The 26,619-nt window shown below is 41.1% G+C and overlaps 1 protein-coding gene across 2 annotated transcripts in view; it reads left to right on the forward strand.

Moving 5' to 3' along the window:
* Positions 1 to 26,619, forward strand: part of RORB (RAR related orphan receptor B) — a 213,368-nt gene that overhangs the window by 158,225 nt on the left and 28,524 nt on the right. For both annotated transcript variants that reach the window (XM_026001547.2, XM_026001545.2), the window contains exons 5-9: positions 5,972 to 6,093; positions 7,528 to 7,660; positions 10,545 to 10,652; positions 12,183 to 12,293; positions 15,668 to 15,780. In XM_026001547.2, the coding sequence (XP_025857332.1) occupies positions 5,972 to 6,093; positions 7,528 to 7,660; positions 10,545 to 10,652; positions 12,183 to 12,293; positions 15,668 to 15,780 (587 nt within the window). The remainder of the gene's footprint in view (positions 1 to 5,971; positions 6,094 to 7,527; positions 7,661 to 10,544; positions 10,653 to 12,182; positions 12,294 to 15,667; positions 15,781 to 26,619) is intronic.

The following is a 26,619-nucleotide window of genomic DNA, read 5'->3' on the forward strand; positions in this document are numbered from 1 at the left end:
TCTACCTAGAATTAGGTAATTTAGATGACTTGTTGCCAAACTTTGCTTTACTATGCAGATGAGTTCATATGCAAAATTATTTTTCATGTATGTCTTTAAGCGTTACTTTAAAATATGATTTTTACATTGTGATATGCTTGATCTTTAAAACTCCATTTACCTTTGTGAGCTTTATCATACACATCTCAACCATCTCTAAACACCTTCAGGAAGGACTTCCTTCCTACCCCCTTAGATTTATTCAACAGATCACAATGAAGACTAATGAGGATGGGGGAGGAATGTGGAAATCCTTTAAGTCTCAGAGACTAGGGAGCCAATTCACTTCCGGAATTATTTAGATACAGTCCATTTGGAAATGGAAAGAGGTTAGTTCCAGCCCCAGGGTTCTATAATTTTTGTACATACTGTTGAGAATTACCATCAATTTTATTCTACCGTTCCCTTCAAAAATTTAATCTTTCTCTTCTTATTGCTCACATCATAAGTGGATTTAAGATTACCCCTAAGAGCTCCAGGGAAGTGCAGCAATTTTAACAGTATTTTTTTAGTGTTTTTGTCATCAAAAATGATCAAGTGAGTATATTTGCTTATATCCGTTTTCTAAGCCGCTTTATTGAGGTATGATTGGTGTACAAAAAGCTGCATATAATTAAATATACAACTTAGTTTGGAGATAAGTATGCCGCAATCTGTGCCATAAATGTATCCCTGTATCAGTTATTTTAAGGATTATTCTTACATTTGAATCGGACGCTGTTTCTGTCTCATAAAGAAAGTTACTTAATACTTGGAGTTACGAATTTTGCTAGTCAGTTATGCCTTGAGTTGCAACCAAACTTCCTTCAAGAAAAGTATCAGGATCAAAGTTCCAAAAGCAAAACAGCAACTTTATTAGGGGAGAGGGGTGTGGACAGAAAGTGAGAGCAAGACATTGTTCGTGGAATTAAAAAATAAAAAACAAGACTCACAGACTTGACATGAACACACCGTTTTTCCTGGCGGCATCAGTGTTTGCATTTCACCTCATCGGTGATTGAAAAGAAATGACTAGATGGAGCATATCAGATTATTTTTCTCATTCCTTGACATCATTTTATGAACCATCAAAGCAGCCTGCGTACTTGGAGTGAATTGGACAAACCTCTATCTCACTGAACATACACAGAATCTTAACTCCTGAGAAAAGGTAGCTAGCTAACTCTTCATTTCCACTTAAGAAACCTCTAGATCATCCCTGATCCCAGGGAGAACAGGGCAGAGTTCATGGACATTCATTGCCTCTGCAGGTGGGAGACTTTCCCCTTTGGCAGTCATCTGGGCCATACTCCCCAGGAAACCCTTACCCCAGAACAGTGGGGCGCCCTCCCCCTTTAACATGCGCACTCCACAGCCCAAGCTGGTGAAGGAATCCGAGGAAAACTAGGCTCTGACCAGCATCTGCAACCCAAGTCCGGGAAACGGATGAAGGGTGTGCGATTGCCCAGAAAGATTCCATATCCTCCGCTCTTTGAGCTCAGTCTCTTTGTCCGGACTTCTCATGTGGTCGCTCCCTGGAGAGGGCCGCGTTTACTATTACCTTTGCTATTTTTCCAGGCAAGGACTCTTGCAAGTTCCTTTGGCTTCTAGCAGGAACTTTGCATACTGTATTCTTTGTGGCTCCCTTTGTCCCTTCCTCTCCAATCCTTTCTTCCTTTCTCCCCTTTTCACAACCGCAGCCTCTCAGTCCCGGGAAACCATCTCCTCTGACGGCCGAGCATCTTTCCAGGGGACAGAAGGCGGCCTCAGGCCCTGCTCCCAGGGGACCGAGGCTCGCTTTACCCCGTGCTTTAGGGACCTGAGCCTTGCGGGGGCCTGGGCGGGTTTGCAGCCGGCTCTGGCTCTCGGGGACCGCGGCACCCCCGTGCCTTCCCAGGCCTTGATGTTCATAATAACTCTTACATCGAACAGAGATTTGCCTTTTATTTCTCGCCATGGGGGTGTGGGAAATAGTAGGCAGCGTTCCATGTGTGACCACCAAGCCCTTGTGAGCGCTTAGGCTTGAAGATCATCTGACACAGGACAGGACACGCTTTCTCAAATCCTTTGTGAAACAAAGCAGAAAATGGAAGAAAGGGTGGGTGGATGGACATTTTCAATATTACCTGTCCTAACTCAACGTTGGTGAATGTGGCTCTGTCTCTCACTGCCACCTGCTAGTCCTGTGGATCCTGTTTCAGAACTGTCCTGAATCCGGAGGCTCATCTCTTGCATGACTTCTCACCACAGCCTGATTAATCTCGAGTACTCCCTCATGCCACTTCATCTTCTTTGCCTTGGCTAAGATCACCTTTGTAAAACAGAAACCTGACCATATCACCCTCCTGCTTCACAGCTCCCACTACCACCCAGTTTTCTTTTCTTTTTCTTTCTTTTTTTTTTTTTTTTTTTTTTTAGATTTTATTTATTTATTCAAGAGAGACACACACAAAGAGGCAGACACCTAGGCAAAGGGAGAAGCAGCAGGACTCGATCCCAGGATCACGACCTGAGCCGAAGGCAGATGCTCAACCACTGAGCCACCCAGGTGTCCCAGCTCCCAATTTCCTAAAGATAACATCCATCTTCCTCAGCCTGGCTTACTCAGCTGTTGGGTCCTAAGTGCCAGTTTCCTTCCCCGGGCTCATTTCTCCCATCTCTCTCAAGCTCTATGCTGCAAGCACTACAGAGTTCTTGCCAGAAAAGACAGATCTGATTTCAAATCACCATTTGCTAGCTCTATAAAAATGGGTCTAGAGTCACTCACTCTTTCCCTCAGTAAAAGGGAAATTGGTTGTAAAAGGTAAGGATTATGAACAGCAGAAATTATCTAGCTCCTAACTAGCTTTCTATCCATGCCTGTGTCTTTTCCACGCGACAAACCCCCACTCAGACCAGACCAACAGGCATCTTATTTTTCTGCTTCCCCTAGACTGAGTTAGATACATTGCTCCTTGGGCTCCCACAATAACTCAAGGACATTTATTACAGCATTATAAGATATATGATATGATATATGATATTGTAAGACCCTTAAAAAAAGACAATATCCTTTTTAAAAAAATCTATAACTTAACCTGGTATATAATCATTTTTTAAAACTGTTTGCTGAATGAGTATGTGAAGGCATTATGCTGGGCTTGGCAACCCAGTTCTTGAAAAGCACACACGATCTTGAAGGATATGGGACAAACAAATCCACACAAATAACCACAATGCAAGTGTGAGTGGAATAAAGACCCAGAGAATCAAGTATAACAGAAACTTACCCCTCTACCTGAGGACACAGGGAAGCAGGGAAATCTTCACAGGGAGTGCATGTCTGAGCTGAGTCCTAAAGCATGTGTGTGGATTTTACTTCCAATTTTGCTTAACCTGTCCATGTATTTATTATGCCCCACTTCTCCTTGTACCCCATAGGACCCCAAACTTTGGTGTCAGAAGGCTAGAGATTTTTTTAACTTTGGCCAGTAGCTCCCAGGAGATGTCATAAAGGAATAGATAAAGAGTTTTTCATAATGCAATTTTGAGTGGCAGTTGTAGTTTTCCTTATAAACCCTGAAGCCTGTAAATTACTGACAAATCAGCATATCTTTGAAGATGAAAACAGACTACACCAAGAAGATAAAGGTTTGAAAGCTAGAAAGCCATAGAAATCTTATGTTTTCATTATATACTTACTGAGGAATAGATATGGGGTTTTTTTGAGATTCTAAGTAATTAGACTGCCCAAGTAAAATTGAAAAATGATGAACCATGACATACCAATCTATTTTAATATGATGTATAAAGTAATTCCTGTCCTTTTTTTTACAACATAGGAGGATATTCAATAAAATTTTGAATATAGGATTTTTTTAAGAAGGGATTTTAGAATGATAAGCAATGAAAGTCTAGAAATTCATTCAGCTCAATGCTGAATCCAATACATCCTATAATCATAATTTAGCATTCTGTAGGATCTTCTATATCTAGCACTTAATGGTTCTGATTGAAAAACCCTAATAAATATTGAAATATCTTCCTCCAGTAGCACTGATTCCAAAATTAAACATCTCTGTTTTGTGTCAATTGGAGTCATCCCATTGCTTCTCTAATGAGAAATTCTATAGAACATCCTAATAATGATCATTGTGGCTACCATTTATTCAGTGTTTCTAATATACCAGGCAATGGACTATATAAGATTTTTTATTTGGTAAGCTCATTAGAGGCACAAGCTTACATGTTTTTATTCCCTACATCACCAAAACTCAACATACTTTATGCCACATATACCAGAATTTTAGCAAGGTAAAAAGAAGGTACCTTGGGGTGCCTAGGAGGCTCAGTTGGTTAAGCATCTGCCTTCCACTCAGGTCATGACCTCAAGGTCCTGGGATTGAGCCCCACATCGGGCTCCCTGCTCAGTGGGGAGCTTGCTTCTCCTTCTCCTTCTACCCCTCCCCCTGCTTATACTCTTCTCTTGCTCTCTCTCTCTCTCTCTCTATCTCAAATAAAGAAAATCTTAAAAAAAAAATAAAAAAAGAAAAAGTTATCTCAACACTGCTTTGGGAGTTATCCTGAAGGAATGAAATATGGCTATTTAGAAAGAACAGAAATCGCGTTTGAAATGGCATAACCTGAAACGCTAGAAAAATTCTATTTCTGTATGAGCCAAGAATAGTTATCAGGCAGAAAATTTGGTCTTCTTCATTCTACTCATCCTGCCCATATTAGAATTCCTGTGTACTTTGGTTCCCAAGATCTCACGCTCTTGTTATGCTCAAAAAGCAAAGGGGATTTAAGGGAAACCTCCTATCAGCTCTGTCTAACTGTAGGGGACCCGTTGCAGGTTTTTAAGGAGAGCTGTTGTATCTGGTTCTATAGCTCAACTTCCATACTTCCAAAACCAGAATGTTCAGTATTTAAGAAACATTGCCAAATACAACTCATTTGAGATGAATGGCCCAAAAGACTGACTTTGTTTGTTCCTACTTTTTTATGAATGTAATCATTTTCTCATCTTTAACATTTTTAAAGAAAAATTTCATCTTATAAGAAATTAGAAAGGAGAATATAATGGTCACCATGACCCAACTTCAATAATTATCACCTCATGAGTCAATACTGTTTCATTTATATCCCCTCTCCCATTATTTGTCATATAAGACATGGTTCCAAAGTCCAATCTACAAAAATATCAGAGTGTCTAGCCTCTGCCCTTCTACTCTCTTCTCTTTCCTTTATAGAAAATTTATCTTTTTAGATTGTTTTATCTTCTCTTTAAAAATATAAGCCATTGAAGTTATATTTAAATTCCCTCTTTCTGAGATAAACAGTGGGACTCTAGTGATTTTCAAAATACTTTAAAGTCTTTGGGTTATAAATGTCAAGACTGTTAGTGGACTTCTAGGCTGAAAAGCAGGAAATATTGTCATTAGTATTTATTTTAAAAATAATCATTTGAACACTTTACAACTTTTAAGGCCTCAGGTTTCTGACTCAAAGGGGTAGAAAAAGGTGGTAAATTTTGATTAAAAGACTTAAAATTGAAGGGCATCTGGGTGGCTCAGTTGATTAAGCATCTACCTTCCACTCAGGTCGTGATCTTGGAGTCCTGAGATCTCACCAGAGTCTGGCTCCCTGCTCAGCGGGGAATCTACTTCTCCCTCTCCCTCTGCCCACCCCACCCCCCACTTGTGCACTCTCTCCCACTCTGTCTCAAATAAATAAATAAAATCTTCTTTTAAAAAAGACAATAGGGGATAGATAGATTGATAGATAGATAGATAGATAGATGATAGATAGATAGATAGATAGATAGATAGATAGATAGATAGATAGTAGTGTTAAAGACACTCATGCAATTGGAGTGTCTCCAAAGGGATTCCTGTAGTAAACATTCGCAGCTAGTGTCTTTGCAGAGTGAGAATTTATTCACAACCCCTCAAACTGATATTCCTTCTCACAGATCGAATTGCACAGAACATCATTAAGTCCCATCTGGAGACATGTCAGTACACCATGGAGGAGCTACACCAGCTGGCATGGCAGACACACACCTATGAAGAAATTAAAGCGTATCAAAGCAAGGTACTTTGGGAAACTAGGAGAATGTTTTCCCTGGGATTTCTCTATTTCTGGCTTTCTCAAACCTCAGTGTTACTGACATTTGGGGCTGGATAATTCTTTGTGTGGGGACTGTCCCGTACACTGTAGGATGCTTAGCATCATTCCTAGTCTCTCCCCATGAGATGCCAGTAGCAACCCCTTGAACACTGTTGTGACAATCAGATATTGCCAAATGTTCCCTGGGAGGCAAAACCACCCCAATTAAAAAACAGTGCCCTATTTAAGGGACCAGGGAGCCTGTGCCCACATCAAATGACTTTAGGACTTTTCATGGTGGCTTCCTGGGGCCAGCCAAGGAAGAGAAACAGTTGAGAAATTATAGCAGTAATAATAGTTGCAAATTTGTGCTACAAAGATATGCAGTAAAGCATCTTAAATGTTTTTTCTTGCCCTACATGTTAAAAAGCACCAAGGAGAAAAAAGATATCTCATTATTATTATTTTGATTATTACTTTGTGTCCATTAAAGAAGTTTTTAAGAGAATTTGCTGTTATATAGTCATATTACTTTCCTTTGGGATTGAGAGCCACAATTATAAGATCTACTAGCAAATGAAATTTTAAATAAAAAACATAAATGTGTCTATATCTAAATATATGAGGGGCATCCGGCTTGGTCAATCAGTAGAGCATGCAACTCTTGATCTTGAAATTATGAGTTCGAGTCCCACATCGGGTGTAGAGATTACTTTAAAATAAAATCTTAAAAGATATATAAATTAATAAATATATGATTACAACATACTGATTTTTCTCCAATGGAATAATTAAATCTTACCACTTCTATATTAATAAGGAGACAAAAGCACAGATATTATGATGGTCAATAAAAGGCAGAATGCATACACATGGATTTATGCTTCCCATTCCAAAGAAAATAACCCAAGGATCAAGAGACATTTCTGAGATTTTAAATTACTTCAGAGAGTGATTTGACTTGAAGACTTTACCTTGTAAAATTCTTATTATGCCAAAAAACCATCTCCATAAGTTCTGGATACAATGAAAAAATCGTACAAGTTTAGTGTTAGGTGCACATGAAAATAGCTATCTAGAAGCCTGGGAACAAAATCACTCTTCCTCGATGCAAGAGTTGGTTTCACAAAATGGACAAAGTTTGTTTGGGATAAAGAGTAAAGAGACTCTAAATATCTATCCTTACATATTATTGCAATGTTTTCATTATTCTGGTCCCAGCACATTGATAACTGTGGCATATCAAGGTTCAAACATATCAGAACAATATGTTGGAAAATATTGTCTACCTCTTTTAAAGGAATTGGGGAAATTCCGGCCTTGGGCCCTAGGAGAAGCACTGATAGGGAAACTGATTATTTCACTGACTTTCCAAGATGTTCCTTGCTCTGTATACATTCTGTGTTTTCTCTCTTGAAGTCCAGGGAAGCACTATGGCAGCAATGTGCCATCCAGATCACTCACGCCATCCAGTATGTGGTCGAGTTCGCAAAGCGGATAACGGGCTTCATGGAGCTCTGTCAGAATGATCAAATTCTGCTTCTGAAGTCAGGTAAGCAAGGAGAAGATCCATGGAGGGCCTGTTTTAGACCAGGACATCATCAACCCTTCCGTCAGTGTTGGTTCTGGAAAAATCTCCCTTCCAATATGTGGTTCATTTTTACCACCCACACTATCAGCCAACTCCCAAAGGAAACTCTCGGTAATAAAAATGCCCTGATACTCATTCAGTTCCCTTTTGAAGTCAAATACAATTTTGCTTATTGAAAGTAGAGCTATTAATTGCGGAGGTTGAGATACCCAGCCTGACAGGCAGTGCAAGTAATTAGCGTGTCAAGGTGGCTGAATTGCTGAGCTAGCTCTAAAACGCACTACTTGTCTTCTGTTGGGGGGGAAAAAAATCCAGGCTAGCAGAGCTCTGCCTCTGTGGTCATTTCCAATCATTTTAATGAGGATAGCCTGCAGCCAGTATACACCCGGAGAAACTCCCTGAGCTCTAATCTTTCCCTCCCTTTCTCTCACACATGCTCTCTGACACTCGCATAGTCACTTAGGAGGTAGCTCAAGAAACTCTGTGTATGACTGACTTTGCAGATGGTATTACCCAAACAGCAAACAAATTTTCCTTCTTGACCCTTCTTTGAAAATATAAAATAAGAATCATCCAGGTGTTTGTTAACCTCCATGGACCTGGGCCATTGTAATAATCATAACATATATTACATGTGTGTGTTCGATAACACACATACATGTTCATGTTTACCCATGACGTCTCATTTAGTCTGATGACATAGGTATTATTTCCATCTTATAGGAGGAGGGGAAGATTCAGAGAAGTGAAGGCTGCATTCAATATCACAAAGCCAGTAGATGGCAAAGCTGGTCATATGCTGAACCCGGGCAAGACAGAATAATTATAAGTTGCTGCTGCTGCTTCACCACATGATGAAAGTCAATACAAACCTTGACTCAAACATGACCTTGATCTATCAGTTATCTATTGTTGGGTACAAATGACCCCAAAACCTAGTTCAAATGACAGTGATCAGTGATTTCATTCCCAAAGCCCCAGTGTGAGCAGGGCTCAGCAAGGGATGGCTTGTCTCTGCTCCATGTGGTGTTCACTAAGGCAGCTTGATTGAGGGTGGGAGGATCCACTTACAGAGTTGGCGGTATTTGTTAGTGGAGTCTAGAGTTCAGCCAAGGCTCTGGGGCTGCAGGCCCCAGTTCCTATCCAGGCATGTCAGCCTCTCCACAGACGGCGTGGACTTTCTTAGAGCATAGTTGCTAGGTTTCAAAAGCTAGCACGCCAAGAGAACAAGGCCAAAGTACATAGCATTTTTCTGGCTTAGCTTTAAAAGTCATGCAGTGTTATTTTCCATTCCACCCTATTCGTCAAGGCAGCCATGATGGCCCACCTGGACTCAAGGGTAGGAGACATGGATCCTTCTTCCTGATGGGGGAGTGCTAAGGCTCTTGAAGAGCATGTGGATTGGAAGATATTTTTGTGACTCTTTGAGGAAAAAAAAATCTGCCACATTTGATATGTGACCTTGAGCGAAGCTCTCTAGATGGTAGTTTCCTCCTTTCAAAATAAAGAGATGGACTAGAAATAATGAATTCCAAACTTAAAATTGCATCGGCAGCATTAGAGGAGCTTATTGACCGTTCTAGGCATCATCTGAGGCCCACGGATCTGAATCTCCTAGAAGGGAACCCAGTTCACTGTATTTATAAGTGTCAGATATAACTGGTGACAAAGATGGACACTGGAGAACCACTGCATCATATAATCTTGCAACATCTCTGGCTGCTTAAAAATGTTGACTCTAGTATAAAAGGCATTTAGTCTCCTTAGGCCTCCTGTAACTCACCCATAAAAAAGGGCTAATAAAACTCACCTGAAATGGCATTGTATGGAGCAAATAAAATAAGCAATGTCAGGATCCAGGAAAGTGCCTTCCACCTTATAAATACACAATAAACGGTACCTATTATTGTTTTTGTCAGAAAAGCACTGTCTTTTAATTAAGATTTATAAATCCCCGTCTATGTGTTAGCCCCTGTGCCAGCTGACATATAAGGGAAAGCAAAGAGAAATCAGCAGATCAAAGAAAATAAGGCACAGACATAAATATTAAGTGGCAGCATAAGAAAGGCACCATGGACACCCTTGAGCCACCATGGGTGTAGCCAAATCACCAGTATAGAACATCAGTAAATGTTGAAAGGGCAAAACAAAGACAGCAAACTGATTCATTCAATAAATACGTAGGAGCACCTGGATGGCTCAATCAGTTAAGTGTCTGACTCTTGGTTTTAGCTCAGGTCATGATCTCATGGGTTGTGAGATTGAGCCCCAAGTGGGCCCGTCATCAGCAGGAAGTCTGCTTAAAGATTCCTTCCCTCTGCCCCTCCCCCCAGTCACACAACCTCTTCCTCTCACCCAAATAAACAAATAAATCTTTAAAAAATAATAAAATAATACCTTCTATATGCCAGGACCTTTTCTAGACCCCAGTGATATAATAGTAAGTAAAATCACCACCACCACCTATGGCTGCTGACAAGGGTCCTGTTCTGTTTGGGCTAACAGTGAACTCAGAGGAATGCTAGCATCAAGGTTGAACAAATTCCTTCATGTGGAGGCTTCCCCCAGTCTTTGATCTGTGAATGCTGATTATAACTCTCCAAAATGACATGATATTCAGCAATTTGCCAAAACTCATTTGCCCAAGAAAACTTCATTTTTTTTACTTGGGAAGGATTCTTGAGGTATTTCTGAACGTGTGCATCTGTGTCTGCGTGTGTGTGTGTGTGTGTGTGTGTGTGTGTGTGTGTTTTCAAGCTTTTTTAAAGTCTCTTGGCCTATATACAATAATACCTTCTTTATTATCACACATATATACATATTTTCTTTATTTTCTTATTCATAGGTTGCTTGGAAGTGGTTTTAGTGAGAATGTGCCGTGCCTTCAACCCATTAAACAACACTGTTCTGTTTGAAGGAAAATATGGAGGAATGCAGATGTTCAAGGCCTTAGGTGAGTTTACCTTTGATGGTGACATAATTTTCTTAGCTGTGGTCAGTTTCTTCACTTGGATCGAAGGTGGGAAGTGAAATGCCTTTATTTCTGAATGTGAACTAGCATCTCATTGGATAAGGGCTGGACTAGGTGAGCCTCCAATGTTTTATCTAACCCCTTAATCTTAGATCACAGTTATGCATCCTATTATGAGGGGCAGGAGAGGACAGTGGACACTGTCAAAATCAACCATACCTCATCCAGAAATCAACGAAGACCAGTTCTGAAAGAGCTGAGATGCATTCTAGATTATTCTTTGTAGGTTCAACTTTTATTTTCCCTTCTATCTTACTGCCTCACAGAGTATATTAGGCAGACCACTGGTGGTCCACGGGTGATCTCTTAAGTGTCTTCTGTAAATTCATAATCATTAGTTAAGATATTTAATTAAAAGAAGAGCTCCTTCACTTGCTTCTTACCCACAGCAGTGACTTTCTACCTGTTAATTCATGAAGTTCTGAGAGCACAGGTAGAGTGGGTGTCAAGCTGCCCCAATGATCCCCAGACCATTCCTGTGGGTGGGCATGCACAGGGTCAGTCTCTGGAAGTGTTGGGTATCATCCACATGTAGGCATCAGTACACCGTGCAGATAAGAACATTAGCAAAGATGGGCCGATGCCAGGAAAGGTTTTAACAATTGACAGTCCCATTTGTTCCATATCTGGCCCATGGACATCGCAGAAGGCTGGTGCCCTTTCACCTTCTGTGCTGTCAGTTGATAGGGTAGCCAACAGCAAGTCTGTCTGGCTGGCAATGTTTCCCTTCTACAGTTGATATACATCCATGTCATCTACAAGGCTAGATTTTCAAGAAAGGAGGAAAAGCCTTGGCAAGCAACTTGGGTATATTTCCAGCCTCATAAAATAAACATTTACCAAGGATCAGTGTAGGGATGAAGCATTATTTTGCCAAAATTCACAATTGCTAAGCAACTGACCTACGAGGCATCCATCAGAAGGTAAAAATAAATGAATGCCTGCCCCTCAGTGAGATTTTCAGGGAAGTTACCAACTCAAAAGCTACCTCCTCTTCATTCTAAAAGGAGTTTATAACATCTCAGCTTGAGGCCTCTGGACATTCTACATTGCCAAGTTCCAGCACCACGAAAACTGACAGTCCCTGGCCCCTTTTACATCCTGTTTTCAGTTTTCTCCAAATGCTCTCTCTACTGAAGAATCCCCAAATCACTTACTTAAATTTTTTTTAGTTGGAACTAATTTCAAACGTACAAGATTAGGTTTAATTTATATGATCCCAGTTGAGTATTACAGTGGGCACACACCATTCCCATCAGCCCCTCACTGGTAATGTTAACTTTCAGTACTAGATGGAGATGTTGCCCAGTTTCTTCATTCTGTAATTATTAGGAACTTGGAAATATCTTTTCCTCGTGTGCCAATCCTTGAATACCCTTCTGATTATGGGGCTTTTCTTTCTATTGCCCCATCCCTTTCAAGTATTCTCATTTAATTTGCCTTCTTTTATAGGTTCCGATGACCTAGTGAATGAAGCATTTGACTTTGCAAAGAATTTGTGTTCCTTGCAGCTGACTGAGGAGGAGATTGCTTTGTTCTCATCTGCTGTTCTGATATCTCCAGGTAAGGAGGTCTGAGGTCCTGTCCTTAAAAAAAAAAAAAAAAAAAAGTTTTTTCTGTCTTTAACAAGTATTACACCTACCCAATCCTACATACTCAGAAGTAATTTAAATTTTCTTGAGCAAGCTTGTGATATTTATGGACAATTCAAAGGAAAGTAGCCTTAAGTTAATTAAAATGACCCATTTTGTCCCACAAGCTAAAGTAGGGTAAGTAGTAAGGGTCACTCCAGATCCAGATAAACAAAAGGTTTCCTTAACAGATTAATGAGGATGAATGGCGGCCTAAGTTATGGCTAAATTCTACTTTGATTTTAAGAATAAAAGACACAGAAAACAAATGTCCAGCAAGGTGAAACTTAGTAGAAATATATTTAAGTGAAAGATCCGGCATGAAGACAAAAGTAAATAAAATGTACACCTTCTCCTCTTTAAATAACTCTTTTGTTGGCTTTTCCAACCAAATTAGCAATAATAGAGTTTTTGAAAGGAGGTGAGGACAGCAGAGGGAAAAATTACTCTAATTGAAGACTGGAAAGGAAAGAATCTCTGATGTGGCCACAGACATTCCTGCACGGAGATCTGACATCATTTATCTCTGTGACCTTAAACACTTGCCCCCCAGACAGAGACTCAGTCTCCTCATCTATAAAGTAATAGGTTTGGACTTCATTCTACTAAAGATCATGGCGCACCCGAGTGGCTCAGCCAGTTAAGCATCTGACTCTTGATTCGGCTTAGGTCATGATCTTCAGGTCCTGAGACTGAGTCCCATGTGGGGCTCTGCCTTCAGCTCTGAGTTTACTTAGGTTCTCTCCTTCTCCCTCTGCCCTTCCCCTACCTCCCTCCATGTGTTCTCTCTCTCTCTCTCTCAAATAAATAAATAAATCTTAGAAAAAAAATAAAGATCATCTCTAGCTCTAAAATCCAATAAAAAATACCAAAATGTTTAAAGAAGGTAATATGTGGTATTTATAGATCAAGTAGAACCACAGCAATTGAAATGCTATTTAAAAGTATATGCCAGCTCAAAAATATCTAGAATCCCAAAAAGTACATGGCTCCTTCTTCAACTAGAATGAGAACCCAGAGTCGCTCAGCTGTCTGCTCAGTTAGATTTTGGGTAAAGGGATACCAATGCCATTTACAGTTCTTTATTGGAACATATTCCTAATAATTTTTATGGCCAAGAGACACATTATTTCCATAAAATTTATCTTAGAGACTAGATCTCTTCTTATACCCTGACAGAGTTTTCAGTGGGGCTGGAAGAAATTAATCTTACCTGTGTTTGCACATACCAACATGTCATTCCAATACCAGTTTCTACACTATTCTATTCTATTCTATTCTATTCATTTGAGAGAGAGAGTGAGAGAGACAGAGACAGAGACAGAGCAGGGGGTAAGGAAAGGGGCAGAGGAAGAGAAAGAATCTTAGGCAGGCTCCATGCCCAGCACAGAGCCTGATATGGGGCTTGATCTCAAGACCTTGAGATCACAGTCCACATTGAAATCAGGAGTTGGATGCTTAACCGACTGAGCCACCCAAGTGCCCCACAGCCTCTACACTTTTTGTCAGTGAGGCTGTATCTAATTATTTTTAAATTTTATGAAGATTTTTAAATTTGCTTCTGTTTTTATTTAACCACGTTATCAAAAATGGAAATTATCACTTGGCATGTTACTACTAACCGTTTCTGCTGTGGCTCTGGCTAAAATCAAGTTGTGCCTTTAGGCTTTTTTTTTTTTTTTTTTTTTTGGATTTGGGAGGTGGTTTTTGTTGTTTGTTTTGAATCCTACAAAGGTTTCCAGGCCTGGAAGCATAAAGATCAATGGGAGAAATGACAAGAAATAGTTACTTCTGAGAGCAAGTACATGCCAAATAGTTTTCCTCCATTTTCTCATTGCATTTGACCATTTTCATGGAATATAGTTAAATATAAGATTCATTCTAAGCCTGTGGGTCTGTGATGAGGGAGGTGGTTTCTTCATTCTGGTTCCTGCTCGGTCAAAGAAAATGCTGCAAAATTTACTGTCTTTGTTAGGTATATCTCTGGTAAGTCAGTAAATTCCTAGCAGCAAATTCTTAGGACATGGCATATCCAACCTAAGCAATCCATGAAGGTAACTGCCCCAGACATACGGTAGGCCTATTGTTTATGGATCAGAAATCAGCTGACCTATGAGCCTTTTTCCGTAAAGAACGCACCCTAGTCATCAAATGCTACTGAGTTCGGAAGCATACCATTTGGCTTACTCTACCTTGTGAAGACTCTTCCAGCCCTGGTAGCAGACCCACACTCAGAGGCTTCTGAAGCTCCAAATACCTCGTTTGCCACCGTGGCCTAGTGCCATATTCAAAAAGAGAGGAAAAACAGATGTTCAACCAAGGCAGTCTCTATTCGTGCCAGACTCCACCCTTCCCCCATTTCTTGTCATAATAGCCACTGTCTGCTCAGCTCCAGATAGTTTAGGGAAGGGAGAGGGAGGGGAACTTAATTTATTCTGATTGACAATTGTCACTGAAGGCTTTTGTACCCACTTACGTAAGGGTTTGCTTAACTGGTGGCCAGACTTGTCCTTACCCTGGCTAGGATTACAGAATTGAGTTTCTCACCTGACCTGAACCGTGTTCAGATGGATCGTTTCCAGGTTCTTTTCCATGAGTATTTGTTCAGCATTTGGAGACTCTTGATGTCTCTTCAGTGAAGCTCCAACCTGAGGCATTGATGCCGGGCTGAATTTTGTCACCATGGTGTATAAAGCTTCTAGGAAGAAAGGAAGGAAGAAGACGATTTAGGAAGGAAAAAAGAAAAGAATGTAGGATGGGAGAGAGGAAAGGAGGGATTATTCTATCCACCATTTAAAAATTCATGTGGCAAACGGGCGTACAGGATTAAATTTTTGAAATTAATTCATGGTTTATGCTTTGCATTGTAGCATAGCTTATAAAAGGGAAGGGGGATCCTAAATACCAAAAATATTCCTGTGCAATAGATTTTCTTACTTCTGTAATTAATTTTCTTCACAAGTCATTAACTTTTACTTTGAAAGAATCTAACTACATGTCCAAAAAAACAAACAAACAAAAGGAATGAGAGATGTAAATTGTCACAGGTAATAAGAAACATGCTGGTGTTTAAATTAGAACCATTGGGTCCTTCCCTCCATCCTCCTTTCCTGAGTCAGTGTATATGGCATTACTGGCATCAGGGTATTTCTTATAAAATATCTGTATTTATGTAAATAACTACATGTCTTCAGAAGCAAAGTAGAATTAAGTGATTGAAATGGGTCTGAAACCCACCACCTTATATATGCAGGTGAAAGCTCACATTCCCCACCACCTTCTTACCTAATTCTTTGCCTTTATCAGATCGAGCCTGGCTGATAGAACCAAGGAAAGTCCAGAAGCTTCAGGAAAAAATTTATTTTGCACTTCAACATGTGATTCAGAAGAATCACCTGGATGATGAGACCTTGGCAAAGGTAGGTCCTCAAGATCACAGACCTACGATCACCAAAAGAAAGCACAGTGACCAGAAAAGGGCTAGTTATAAAAGCAAGGGTTATCTCTCAGCAGCAACAGTTTCTGGAAGTTACCAAAGATGCATACATGTAGAGGTGCCCATTTTAAAAGGAGACTAGTAAATTATAGTAGACTGAGAGGAGAATGACTTTCTTTGGGAAGGATGATATTGATGGATCTTAACCCCAGGCATACGAAGACAAAGGCTAGAAACTAAAGGTGCTTTACATGAGGAACAAAATCTTGAAGCAATGAATCAAGTCCTCAAAATTGACATGCAATGAAGGAAAAGACTGTGTCACTTCAGAAGCCAAGTGAGGGCCAAAGTTAAGAGTAGAGAGATTTGTATGCAAAATAAGAAACAACTATAAAATGCTAAGAATTGCTGAACAAAGGATTAGGCTAACCATTGTGAGGTAGTGAGCTCCCTGGCTTTGGTCATATTCTAGTAGATACTGCTTGGTCTCCTGTCAGGTGTGTTGTAAATCAGAGTCCTCTCAGAGTAGAAGGTTAGACTGATGACTTGTAAATTTTCCTTCAATTCTGATCTTTTCATACAAGATTTGCCCTAGGGTTCCTGCAAAATGGTGAGGTATCCCAGGGGCAAAATGCATGCAACCTGCCACCAATTTCTTGATTCAGCTTAATTAAGAATGGTGATCTTTAAGAAGAGTTCTGAGAAGAGATGTTTATCAGAGTAAAATTCTCATAAGAGGAAAAAGTGATTTTCTAATGATTGATATTCAGCATTATTTTAGATCTTAAAGCATCTTTGATTTCTTAAGAACTGGGATTTTTTTTTTTTTTTAGAGGGCAAGCAACTAGGAAATGGAGCGTATTTTGTGTTGAGGATGCTCGGAATCCTGGTCTCTATTTATAATCATTAAAACCCTCCCACAGCTCTTAAAAGTCTTTATTTTTTTAAAAGGGGAAAGATTCTTTCAGAGATATTATCAGATATTACTTAGCACATAGAGAAACTCCTATTAAAAAGTCCATGAATTATGAATTAAATATGCTGTTTCATTACAGTAATGTTTGGTTAAGATAAACACCTCCCTAGGAGAAACATTTTTACACTATAGAGTGATAGTTCTCTTTGGTAGAGATCTTACTTTCTATGTAGGCAAGAACAAGTCACCTGCTCTCTGCACCTCAGTTTTCTCCCTGTCAAGAGCAAAGCTTCCGCATGCTTTCAGATACACCGGGCAGAAGAGATGATTATATACAGATCTGTCTCTAAAATTACTCCACAGAAGATACCATAAATTCATCTGGTCGATTAATGGAGGGAGATGCTTCCCACGTTTTGGATCTCCCAAAGACCTTGCTCCCCATATCTACCACCCTAAAATTAAGGTCTTGATATGAGGATAATGAGAATTATCTTTTTTTTGTTTTTGCTTCTGTACAGATGTCTAGAGGTTCAAATGAGATATGTATAAATCCTCATGCTTACACCATCTTCTACCTCCTGGTGTCCTGAGGGCAGCAATCAGAGGTATTTGGGGTAGAAAGGAAACAGAGAAATTGAAGAATGAAAGATATTTAGTGGCAACAAAAAAACAAAAACAAAACACTGACTATAGGTCACCTCGACTTTCTATTCTCTATCGTTAGTGGGCAAAGTACACAGTTCAGCCCACTTCTTATAGAATGTCGTAAAACTGGGGACCAGAGAAAGCATTAGAAGAGGATTGTTTCAAAAAAAAAAAAAAAGAAAAAAAGAAGAGGATTGTTTTCTTGTATCAAATTCACCGAAGCCAGACGACAAAGCATGGCTTCCACAGGGCATGTGTGCATATAGGGTTTTTGTGTGGACCTTTGCTTGTAAGCCAACATTTTAATAGGATGCTTTGTGAAGTAAGGGGGAGGGACCATGAACCAGAATGACCATTGGACTCTGGTTGATCCCAGCCCTGAACTGTGTGGCTTTAGAAGAGTCTCTCTATTTGTCTTAGTCTTAGATTCCTCAACTGTCAAGTGCTGGGGGTTGGGAGCAGGAAGGAATGGGCAAATGTCTCAAGTTCCCAACCACTTTAACACTGTAAGGACAGTGGTACCACCCACACATAGGCACACCCTCTCATCAAGCAAGTACTCCCTAAAAGGAATCATTTTATTTGTAGCTAGTAAAAACTATTCTATACGACCACAGATTCTCATCTTTTCAGAAATGTTCCTTCTGCCCCCGTAGTCATGGAACTCTTCTGCCTCCATAAGGCCTCTCAAATAGTGGCAACCATTCTTAATATTTGTAATTTATAGACATGTTAAAGAATCTGGCAGACATCATGAAACCTATCTCGTGTGTGCACATACTTCTAGGGATAGGTTTCATTCAATTCCAAGGACTCAGGTAAACCACAGTAAGTAGGATAGATCTGCTTTCTGTGTAAGGCGTAAAGACTGTAGTGCCGACCAGGTTGACCCTGAATGAGTGATGGACATCAGGTGAGAGGGGCAGGGCTCTGACACAGTCATTGGACTTCATCCTGAGAGAATGCACAGCCGTGCCCACTTCCTGAAATTAAAGTTCAAGTAGCAGTACCTTACACTTTTGACCAAACTTGGATACAGGGAAGGTGTGAAAATTAGGAATTCTGTATCCATTAACTAGAAGATTTCAATCCTAATGTATTAATCAGTTTATTGATTTATTTTTAAAATGTTATTAAAGAATCTAGTTTTCTTTCCTTATCAACTTTATGATAGTATATAGCACATTTATAATAAATCATCAGAACCCTTCCTAGCTGAGGGACCCTGGAAAAGTCACTTAATCTCTCTGTGCTTCAGTTTCCTCATTAGTAAAGTGTAACTAAAGACAATGTTAAGGTTATCTGGTTATATCACAGCAAATATAAGCAAGGTGCACACTCCATAATTATAGGTCTAGTAGGTAAGTGCTGTCATTGTTGTGGATGAAAGGAATGCTGTTTTGGCAGGGAAGCTTTTATCCAAAAGGTGGTATATTTGAGTTAATCACTAGTGGAAGACAACTATTTCAGAAAAGGACATTAGAGGGTTGAGGAGATGGAATATGGCCTTTCAAGTGATGGGGGAAGTGATAAGAGGTAAGAAAGTTTAAGGTATATTCAAGCTATGAATAATAGTTAGATTTGGCTAGGTCCTGGATTTGAAAAGCCAGGAAATGGGATGACACTAGTCACTTTAATTAAGCTCATTTAGAAAGAAAGAAAGAAAGAAAGAGAAAAAAAGAAGAGAAAAGAAAAGAAAAGAAAACCACAACATATATATTCTTAAGCCTCATCTGTTCTCTGAGCTTCACTTTTCCTGTCTGGGAAAGGAGTAGGTTGGACTGGATGGTCATTAAGTTCCTTCTGTATAATGTTTCCTGGACTCCAAAAGAGAAAAACAAAACTTGCTCCTGACCTCTTTCTTCTTCCATCCCCCAGTGCTCGGCATGGTGCAGTCATGTTAGGGACTCTTTAGAAGTCTTACCATTACAGTGGAGCACCTGGGTAGCCTTCAGCTCAAGGTGTGATCCCAGGGTCCCGGATGGAGTCTCCCATTGGGCTCCCTGCAGGAAGCCTGCTTCTCCCTCTGCCTGTGTCTCTGCTCATGTCTCTGCCTTTCTCTGTATCTCTCATGAATAAATAAATAAAATCCTAAAAAAGAAAAAAAAAAAGCTTTACCATTACAGTAAGTAAAGAAATAGACTGATTTCACCAAGTCTTGAAGATTCAAATTCATACTTCATGCACTCCGGTGATCTAGCATAGGATGCCCTTCTAGGCCCAAAGCCGCAAAGCATGCAGTGTATATGAAGCCGGCGTCCCAAGGTCAGCAGTCCCGTTGGGCCGTCAGCTGGGGCTCCGTCACCCTGTGCTTTGGGTGCTGATGTGACTCAGTCTGAACCTGTGGTGCTCTTTCTCCTCTCAGCTGGGACCGGCGTGAGCATGGCCGGGGTGAGTGAACGTTTGAACTGCCAGAGACTGGCAACAATCCGGTTCTCTGTCCTATGGGCTTCCTTTATGACAGGTCACAAGAATCTATCATTCCTCTTGCTCTGGCCAGAGGACGGAGGGCAAAGGAGAAAAAGGAGTCAATCTAGCTCTGGCCGGGTTGTGGCAGCGTCCTCACGGCCAAGGGCGAAGCCTGGATCTGGACACCTTGCTCACATCCCAGCCGCTGGGCCAGGGCCATAGCTGGAGGCTTGTTTGAACAAGTCTTCTCCAGACCATCCTCCTGTTGCATCTCCTGGATAATGAGTCGTGAAATACTGTTCGGTAGTATATTTATTGGTTCCTAGCGCTCCTGCAAATATGCAACACTCCTGGGTTCTTTTTTGTTTATTTTTGTTTTTAGGATTTTATTTATTGATTCATGAGAGACACAGAGAGAGAGGCAGAGACACAGGCAGAGGGGGAAGCAGGCTCCCTTTGCGGAACCTGATGCAGGACTTGATCCCAGGACCCCCGGGGGGGTCAAGTCCTGAGCCAAAGGCAGAGATGCCCAACCACTCAGCCACCCAGGGGTCTCAATGCTCCTGGGTTCTTTCCCAAAGCTTTACCGAGAAGTTTAAAAGTAGCAAACTCCATAATGACACATATCCAGCAGGAAGGCATGGAGTGTGAGTCCGGTGTGAGTCGGACTGCCAAGCACCCTCGCTCTGCCATATGCAGAGGAGAGTTCTGGTTTCTATTTCACCACAGCTCGAAGATTTCTGTCAGGACCTTCAGTCCATTTCTCCAAACAGTGTTCAATTGCTTGTGCCTGGCCATGTGCCATATAGATGGGCCACACCACCCTTCTGGGTATTTTTAGACTCACAGTTCTGTGCTAGTGGAACTTCTAATTCTTCTAGATATGGAGGAGTCTAGTGATGATGCTGAAGCTCAGCCTCTCCATCAGACTTCTCTTTCTTCCTTTTCCTGGTTGGCCAGGAAGTTATTACCTGTCCCCTGTGACTCTCTTCCGATCACTCTTTTTTTTTTATTTGAATTCAATTTAATTAACATATACTGTATTATTAGGTTCAGAAGTAGAGTTTAGTGATTCATCAGTTGCATACAACACCCAGTGCTCATTACATGAAGTTCCCTCCTTAATGCCCATCACCCAGTTATCCCGTCCCCTCCACTCCCTTCCTCCCCTCCAGCAACCCTCAGATTGTTCCTTATAGTTAAGAGTCCCTGATAGTTTGCCTCTCTCTGTGTTTTCAGCTTATTTTATTTTTCCTTCCCTTCCCCTATGATCCTCTAGGTTTTGTTTGTTTTTCTTAAATTCCACATATGAGTGAAATCATATGATGTATCTTCTTTATCCACTCATCTATCAGTGGACATCTGGGCTCTTCCATAGCTTGGCTATTGTGGACATTGCTGCTATAAACACTGGGTTGTATGTGACCCTTTGAATCATTATGTTTGTATCCTTTGGATAAATACGTAGTAGTACCATTGCTGGGTCATAGAGTAGCTTTATTTTTAACTTTCTGGGGACCCTCCACACAATTTTCCAGAGTGGCTGTACCCAGTTTGTATTCCACCAGCGGTGCAAGAGGGTTCCCGTTTCTCCACATCCTCGCCAACATCTGTTGTTTCCTGACTTGTTAATTTTAACTATTCTTCCCATTATTCTTTCTAAGCCTTTGCTGCCCGAGAAGATGTCCCGCCACATCCCCTCATCCATAGGATATTAGTCTAAGATTGTACCATATTAATGAAAACAGAGTGGAGAGCTCAGGTCAACTGTGGAAAGACTGTCCTGGACTAGAATGGCTGTACCAGGTGGTGACAAATCTGGTTCTTTGATGTTCATCTCCTTCTCCGATCATCTGGAAGGCTCCAGCCTTCCCAGGGAGAACTGTGATGGGTTAGGCTGAGACAAGTACAAGCCAACAGATACACTAACTTCTTAATTCCTCAGTCTGTTTCTGGCGTAACAGTAGCACAACCGTATCATCAACATGGAAAGGGAAGTTTTTCCTGGTATTATAGAACCAAGTTACTAAATAAAAGCTGACAAGATGAAAGGCTTAGACAGTCCTATTTCACATGTTCATAAGTTGAAATTTTACCATAAAGAAATCATTCCTGGTCATTGTCATAGGAATGGTGCTCTTTTGATACAAATTTAGAAAGAAAAAAAAAACCATGTTTATTCACAGATAGAGCCTATGAAGCAAATACTGACTAGAGATCCATGAAAACTGCACAGGGTCATTTACATTGACGTTCATTGCTTTCTCAATGAGGTCAAAATAGGCTATGCCCTGATTAATAATGGAATGTTTAGATCAAAACCTGTTTTCTTCTTGCAAGACACTAGATGTTACACTGGAATTCTTAGTAGGTGGCTCTCAGGACTTGGGATCAATTTAATCTTGAGCACTTGAGGAGGCCCTACCCAGGTGATGAGCCTCCCCATTCCTCTTTCTATTTGGCTAGGAACTTGTCTCATAATTCAAATTTTCTATGCTTTTTAAAAGTATAGCACATGCTGATAAGTTTTTAAATCATAAGTCCATATAGATAGCTCAGTGAATGATCACAAAGTTAACATACCCACATAACCACTGCCCAGGTGAAACCGGGCACCCTGGGAGCCCTGCTCAGGCTTCTCAGGCTTCCTCATGAGGGTATTTATGCTTTAAAATAACCCAAGGATAGGCAAAACTATAGAAAACAATTCAGCATGTTACCCAAGTTTTTAAATTCCAAATCCATACTCAAGGAGCATAGCTTTGTCCTGGGGCAGTTTTCTACTTCAGCACATGCTTATGAGGAGTATGTACTCTGTGCCAGATGCAAGGCAGAAAATGGGGATCACACATGGCCTTGGCCTTGGGCAGTCTCCTTGCAGAGTTCCTGTGAAAGACTAGATTGCTTTGGTCCATTTTAGCTGTTCCAAGTTTGCTGGCATATGCTGCATGTCCGCCACCCAGAAATTCCAGGGTTTCTCCATCAGACTAATGGTCTGTGAGTAAGAAGAGAGGTCTTGATGTGATTCCTCACGCATCAAGTTGCCAAGTTGATGTATTCATTAGAATTCTTTGGTAACAGTAATAGGAACCAACTCACACTAGTTTAAGCAAAAGAGAAGAATGGAGAGATAGCTCATGGAACCTAAGGATGAAACACAGCCACCATTCAGGAAGGCACTAGAACAGGGAGTTGGGAAGCCTTCATAATTCTCCATCCCACGTGTTTATCTCTCTTTAGGCATCTCCTTCATTCTTCTCCCTCCCTGAATACCAGCTAATTCTGCTTCCCTGGTCCACATGGTGAAATAGGGTAGCTCTTAGCTTCTTCAATTACTTGTAGCTTCTGCTACATTTAGAAAGTAACTTGCTGGTTCTCAGTCTGATTCCAGACTCCAGCCCTAGCTGAGTGGGTGTCCACTCTCACTTTAGTCAGTCAGCTCAGCATGGAGGCCAAGGATGGGGAAAGGTGGGCCCAGGAGGGCTTACATCCTGACAGGTATCTCAAGTTCAGTATTACAATTCTGATCCACACATCCAGGTTTAGCTAAGCAAACACCCAGAAAAAGAAAAGTGAATGGGCATGCGAAATCGATGTATTTAACCTCCCTTGACATGCCCGGTTTTTATCAGTGCTTCTGGAGTTTCTTCTACCGGTGTCAAACCAGTGTCTGCTCCCTGCTTCAGGCTGAGGGCATCCTGATGGCCTGGAAGCCCCTATGGACAAGATCACTAGTTTTCCAAATGTACTAGTTATAAACGTACTAGTTATAAAATGGTGGATTTTCTCATAAAACTACCCTCTTGAAAAGAAGCATAGGATTATGATCCCTCCTCCAACAGCTGCTTTTTCTTCTCGTAGACCCCTGTGGGTATTAGCCAAAGCTTCCTTCTTATAAGAAATGCTTGTCCTGAGAGAGAGATATGAATGCGACACTGCCTTTTTCTAGACCCAGTGTCTCCCCCTGCTCAGGGGATTATTGAAACATGAAAATAATTTCACTATGATTTGAAATCAACTACCCCCTCCATCTCCAAATGCTTGTGGATCACTTCCCCACCTGTTTAAAAAGTTGTTTAGCCATTAACTGCCGCTGAGGCTCCTTTAAGCTCCCTTTGAAATGGGGGTTCCCCCAGCTGCAGTACATAATATTAATGAGCAGTAAGTGACTGCCTGCTGCTCCCTCCACCAGGCCCTTCTGGGCTCTAGCACTGCCACTGCCTCTTCGTGCCCTCCTGGCCCTTCATGCCTCCGGGGTGAAGCATGTCCCCGGCCCCATGTCTAGCTCCACAGCTGAATGGATGCCTCTAAACTGGCCTCCTCCAAGAGCACACAGGTTAGGGAAGCTCTTTGCCTTCCTTGGTACTCTTGCTCGAGCGGCCCCCGTGCTCATCACAAAAAAGCAAATTCTCATCATCGGGCCCATTATACAAATGAGAAGCAGGGACAAGATCCAAATCCCATAATTAGGTCCTGAACCAGATGTTCCTTAAACCCCAGTTTGGGGGCAGGAAAGAAGCAGGAGTCCATATTCACTTTCCAAAACCGAAGACACTAAGTTAAGTATTTCCAATGCAGGTGAGCGACTAAAGAAGGGTGGTCCTCTTAGGCATTTAATGAGAAATTAATGCTTAGCTAAGAGGACAGTTCCTCCCCTTCACTAAAGAAGCAGAAACAAGCTTGAAGAATTGTAGTATATAGGATTCCACTTTATGAATCACAGTTTATTAAATGAGCAAGTGACTAATTGCTACGAGAAAATGAAAATCAGTATGACTTTGCTTTTCCGTTTCAACAAAAGTGAATGGCTGATTTCCCCCATGCATTAACACATGACTCGATTTTCAGTAGTTGGTTAAAGTTTAAGTGGGGTTCTTGCTCTCTGTATCTTTTGGCTGAACAAGCATGGCCTTGACTGTTCATCTCCTTGAAGGAAGCATTATGTGGGAGTGGAAGCATAACACCTAATGCATGTATCGCCACCACGTGCTGGGCACTGCTCTAGACAGTTTGTGTTGACTCGGTTCACCCTTACAACCCTCTGAGGTAGGGACCAATTGATGGATAACAAAGCTGAGAAATAAGTGACTTGCCCAAGATCACACAGCTATAATAGCAGGTGCAGTACTCAAACCCAAGCAGTCAGGCTTTAATTTTTTTCTGATTTTATTTATCTGAGAGAGAAAGAGAGAAAGAACAAGAGAGAAAGCACAAGTGGGGACAGGGAGAAGCAGACTCCTCGCTAAGCAGGAAGCCCGATGTGGGACTTGATCCCAGGACCCCAGGATCATGACCTGAGCTGAAGGCAGATGTTTAACCAACTGAGCCACCTAAGTACCCCCAAGCAGTTGGCTTTAAAACCCATAGTTTTTGTTTTTGTCTTTAATCATTAGTCTAATCCTCTCTGTGTTGTATTTGCATGCCATCGGGAATTCCAGAATTCCATTACTTATCCTCCACCAAACTAATGGAGCTAAGCAAATGAAACCTCCCCTCTCTGAGGATGATAAATTCTATCTCTGCCTCCTGAAAAGGAGCTAACTCTTCACTCAGCTCCCAGGTCTGTTTCAAATATGATAAAGAGTTTACTTTTCAATTGTGAAAATCAGCTGTAAATGTATGAGATTTGAACCTCTGTAACAGTGTTTTCTGATGTCCAGTCGATGGACACAGCCCAACAGTATCCTGGGGATGTTTGTTTCAAATAGGGAGGCTGAGCTCCACCTAGACTTACTGAAACAGAGTCCCTAAGAATACATCCCAGGAATCTGCATTTTTAGGAAGCACCCCAGTGATTCTTACACAGAGTAAAGGTTGACAGTCATTATAGAATCACATCTGGAAGTTTCGGGAGCTCTGCATATCATCAGTTCAACTGTAGATGATTATAGAAAGCTTCCAAAGCCTCTCTGCATCCAACTGCTATTTCAGGGAGATTGTAATGTGTAAGAAGTGTTCCAAATTGTTGTAGCCTCCGTCTGTGTGAACCAGCTGGTCGGGAGAGCTTGGATAATTTCCCAAGGGACCTCAGTTACGTGGACCTGGTATACTCTTTACCTATGAAAATATAGAAAAGACACCATTTTCCACCCCGGATCCAAAGCAACTCTTTCAGAATGCGATTCTGATCGTCTTGTTTGCTGAAAACCCTCCCAAAGAGCCCTTACGTAGACTTGCATATACTGGCCAGGCCCATCTCTCCATCTTTTCCCTCCAATGTGCTCACTCACTGCTCTGATCTCCTGGTGTGCCACGTACCACAGCATCTTTACCATGGCCCCCCGGTGCCTGTCATGTACCCCAGCCTCTAGCCAGCTCTCACTCTCCCTTCGGAGCTCAGCTTATGGAAGCTCATGGAAGCTTTCCTTGGCCTGACAGGAGTCAGAACATTCTGTTACCTTCCACTTCTAGCCAATTCCTGCATGGCACCCACCACAGTTTTTCAGTCTGCCTCTGACTGTGTGATACCATGACTCACATCTGTCTTCACAAGCAGGTTATAAGCAAGAACCCATGTCTTGGGCACTTTAGTGTCCAACAGAGTACCTGCTACAATGTAAGTGACCTCATGTTGGAAAGACAGCCTTAATTCTCAGTCTAGAATTTAACATCTATTCTATAAACAAAGATTTCACATTTTTTATTTCTACCTCTATTGTCAAACAGCCATGGAAATGGATAGTCTGAACTCCAAACTTCTTTATGTGTTCTAGATCCCTTTAATGAATATGTCAACAGCTCTAATCCTGATGCTATTTTTGAATTGCTCCTGGTGTGGTTTTACAGTCATTAGTTGTTAAAAGGAAAGTTAATGAAAGTGGAAATTTCTGATTTTGAAGAGCCACAAAG

This window comes from Vulpes vulpes, chromosome 1 (assembly GCF_048418805.1).
Source record: "Vulpes vulpes isolate BD-2025 chromosome 1, VulVul3, whole genome shotgun sequence".
Taxonomy (NCBI): domain Eukaryota; kingdom Metazoa; phylum Chordata; class Mammalia; order Carnivora; family Canidae; genus Vulpes; species Vulpes vulpes.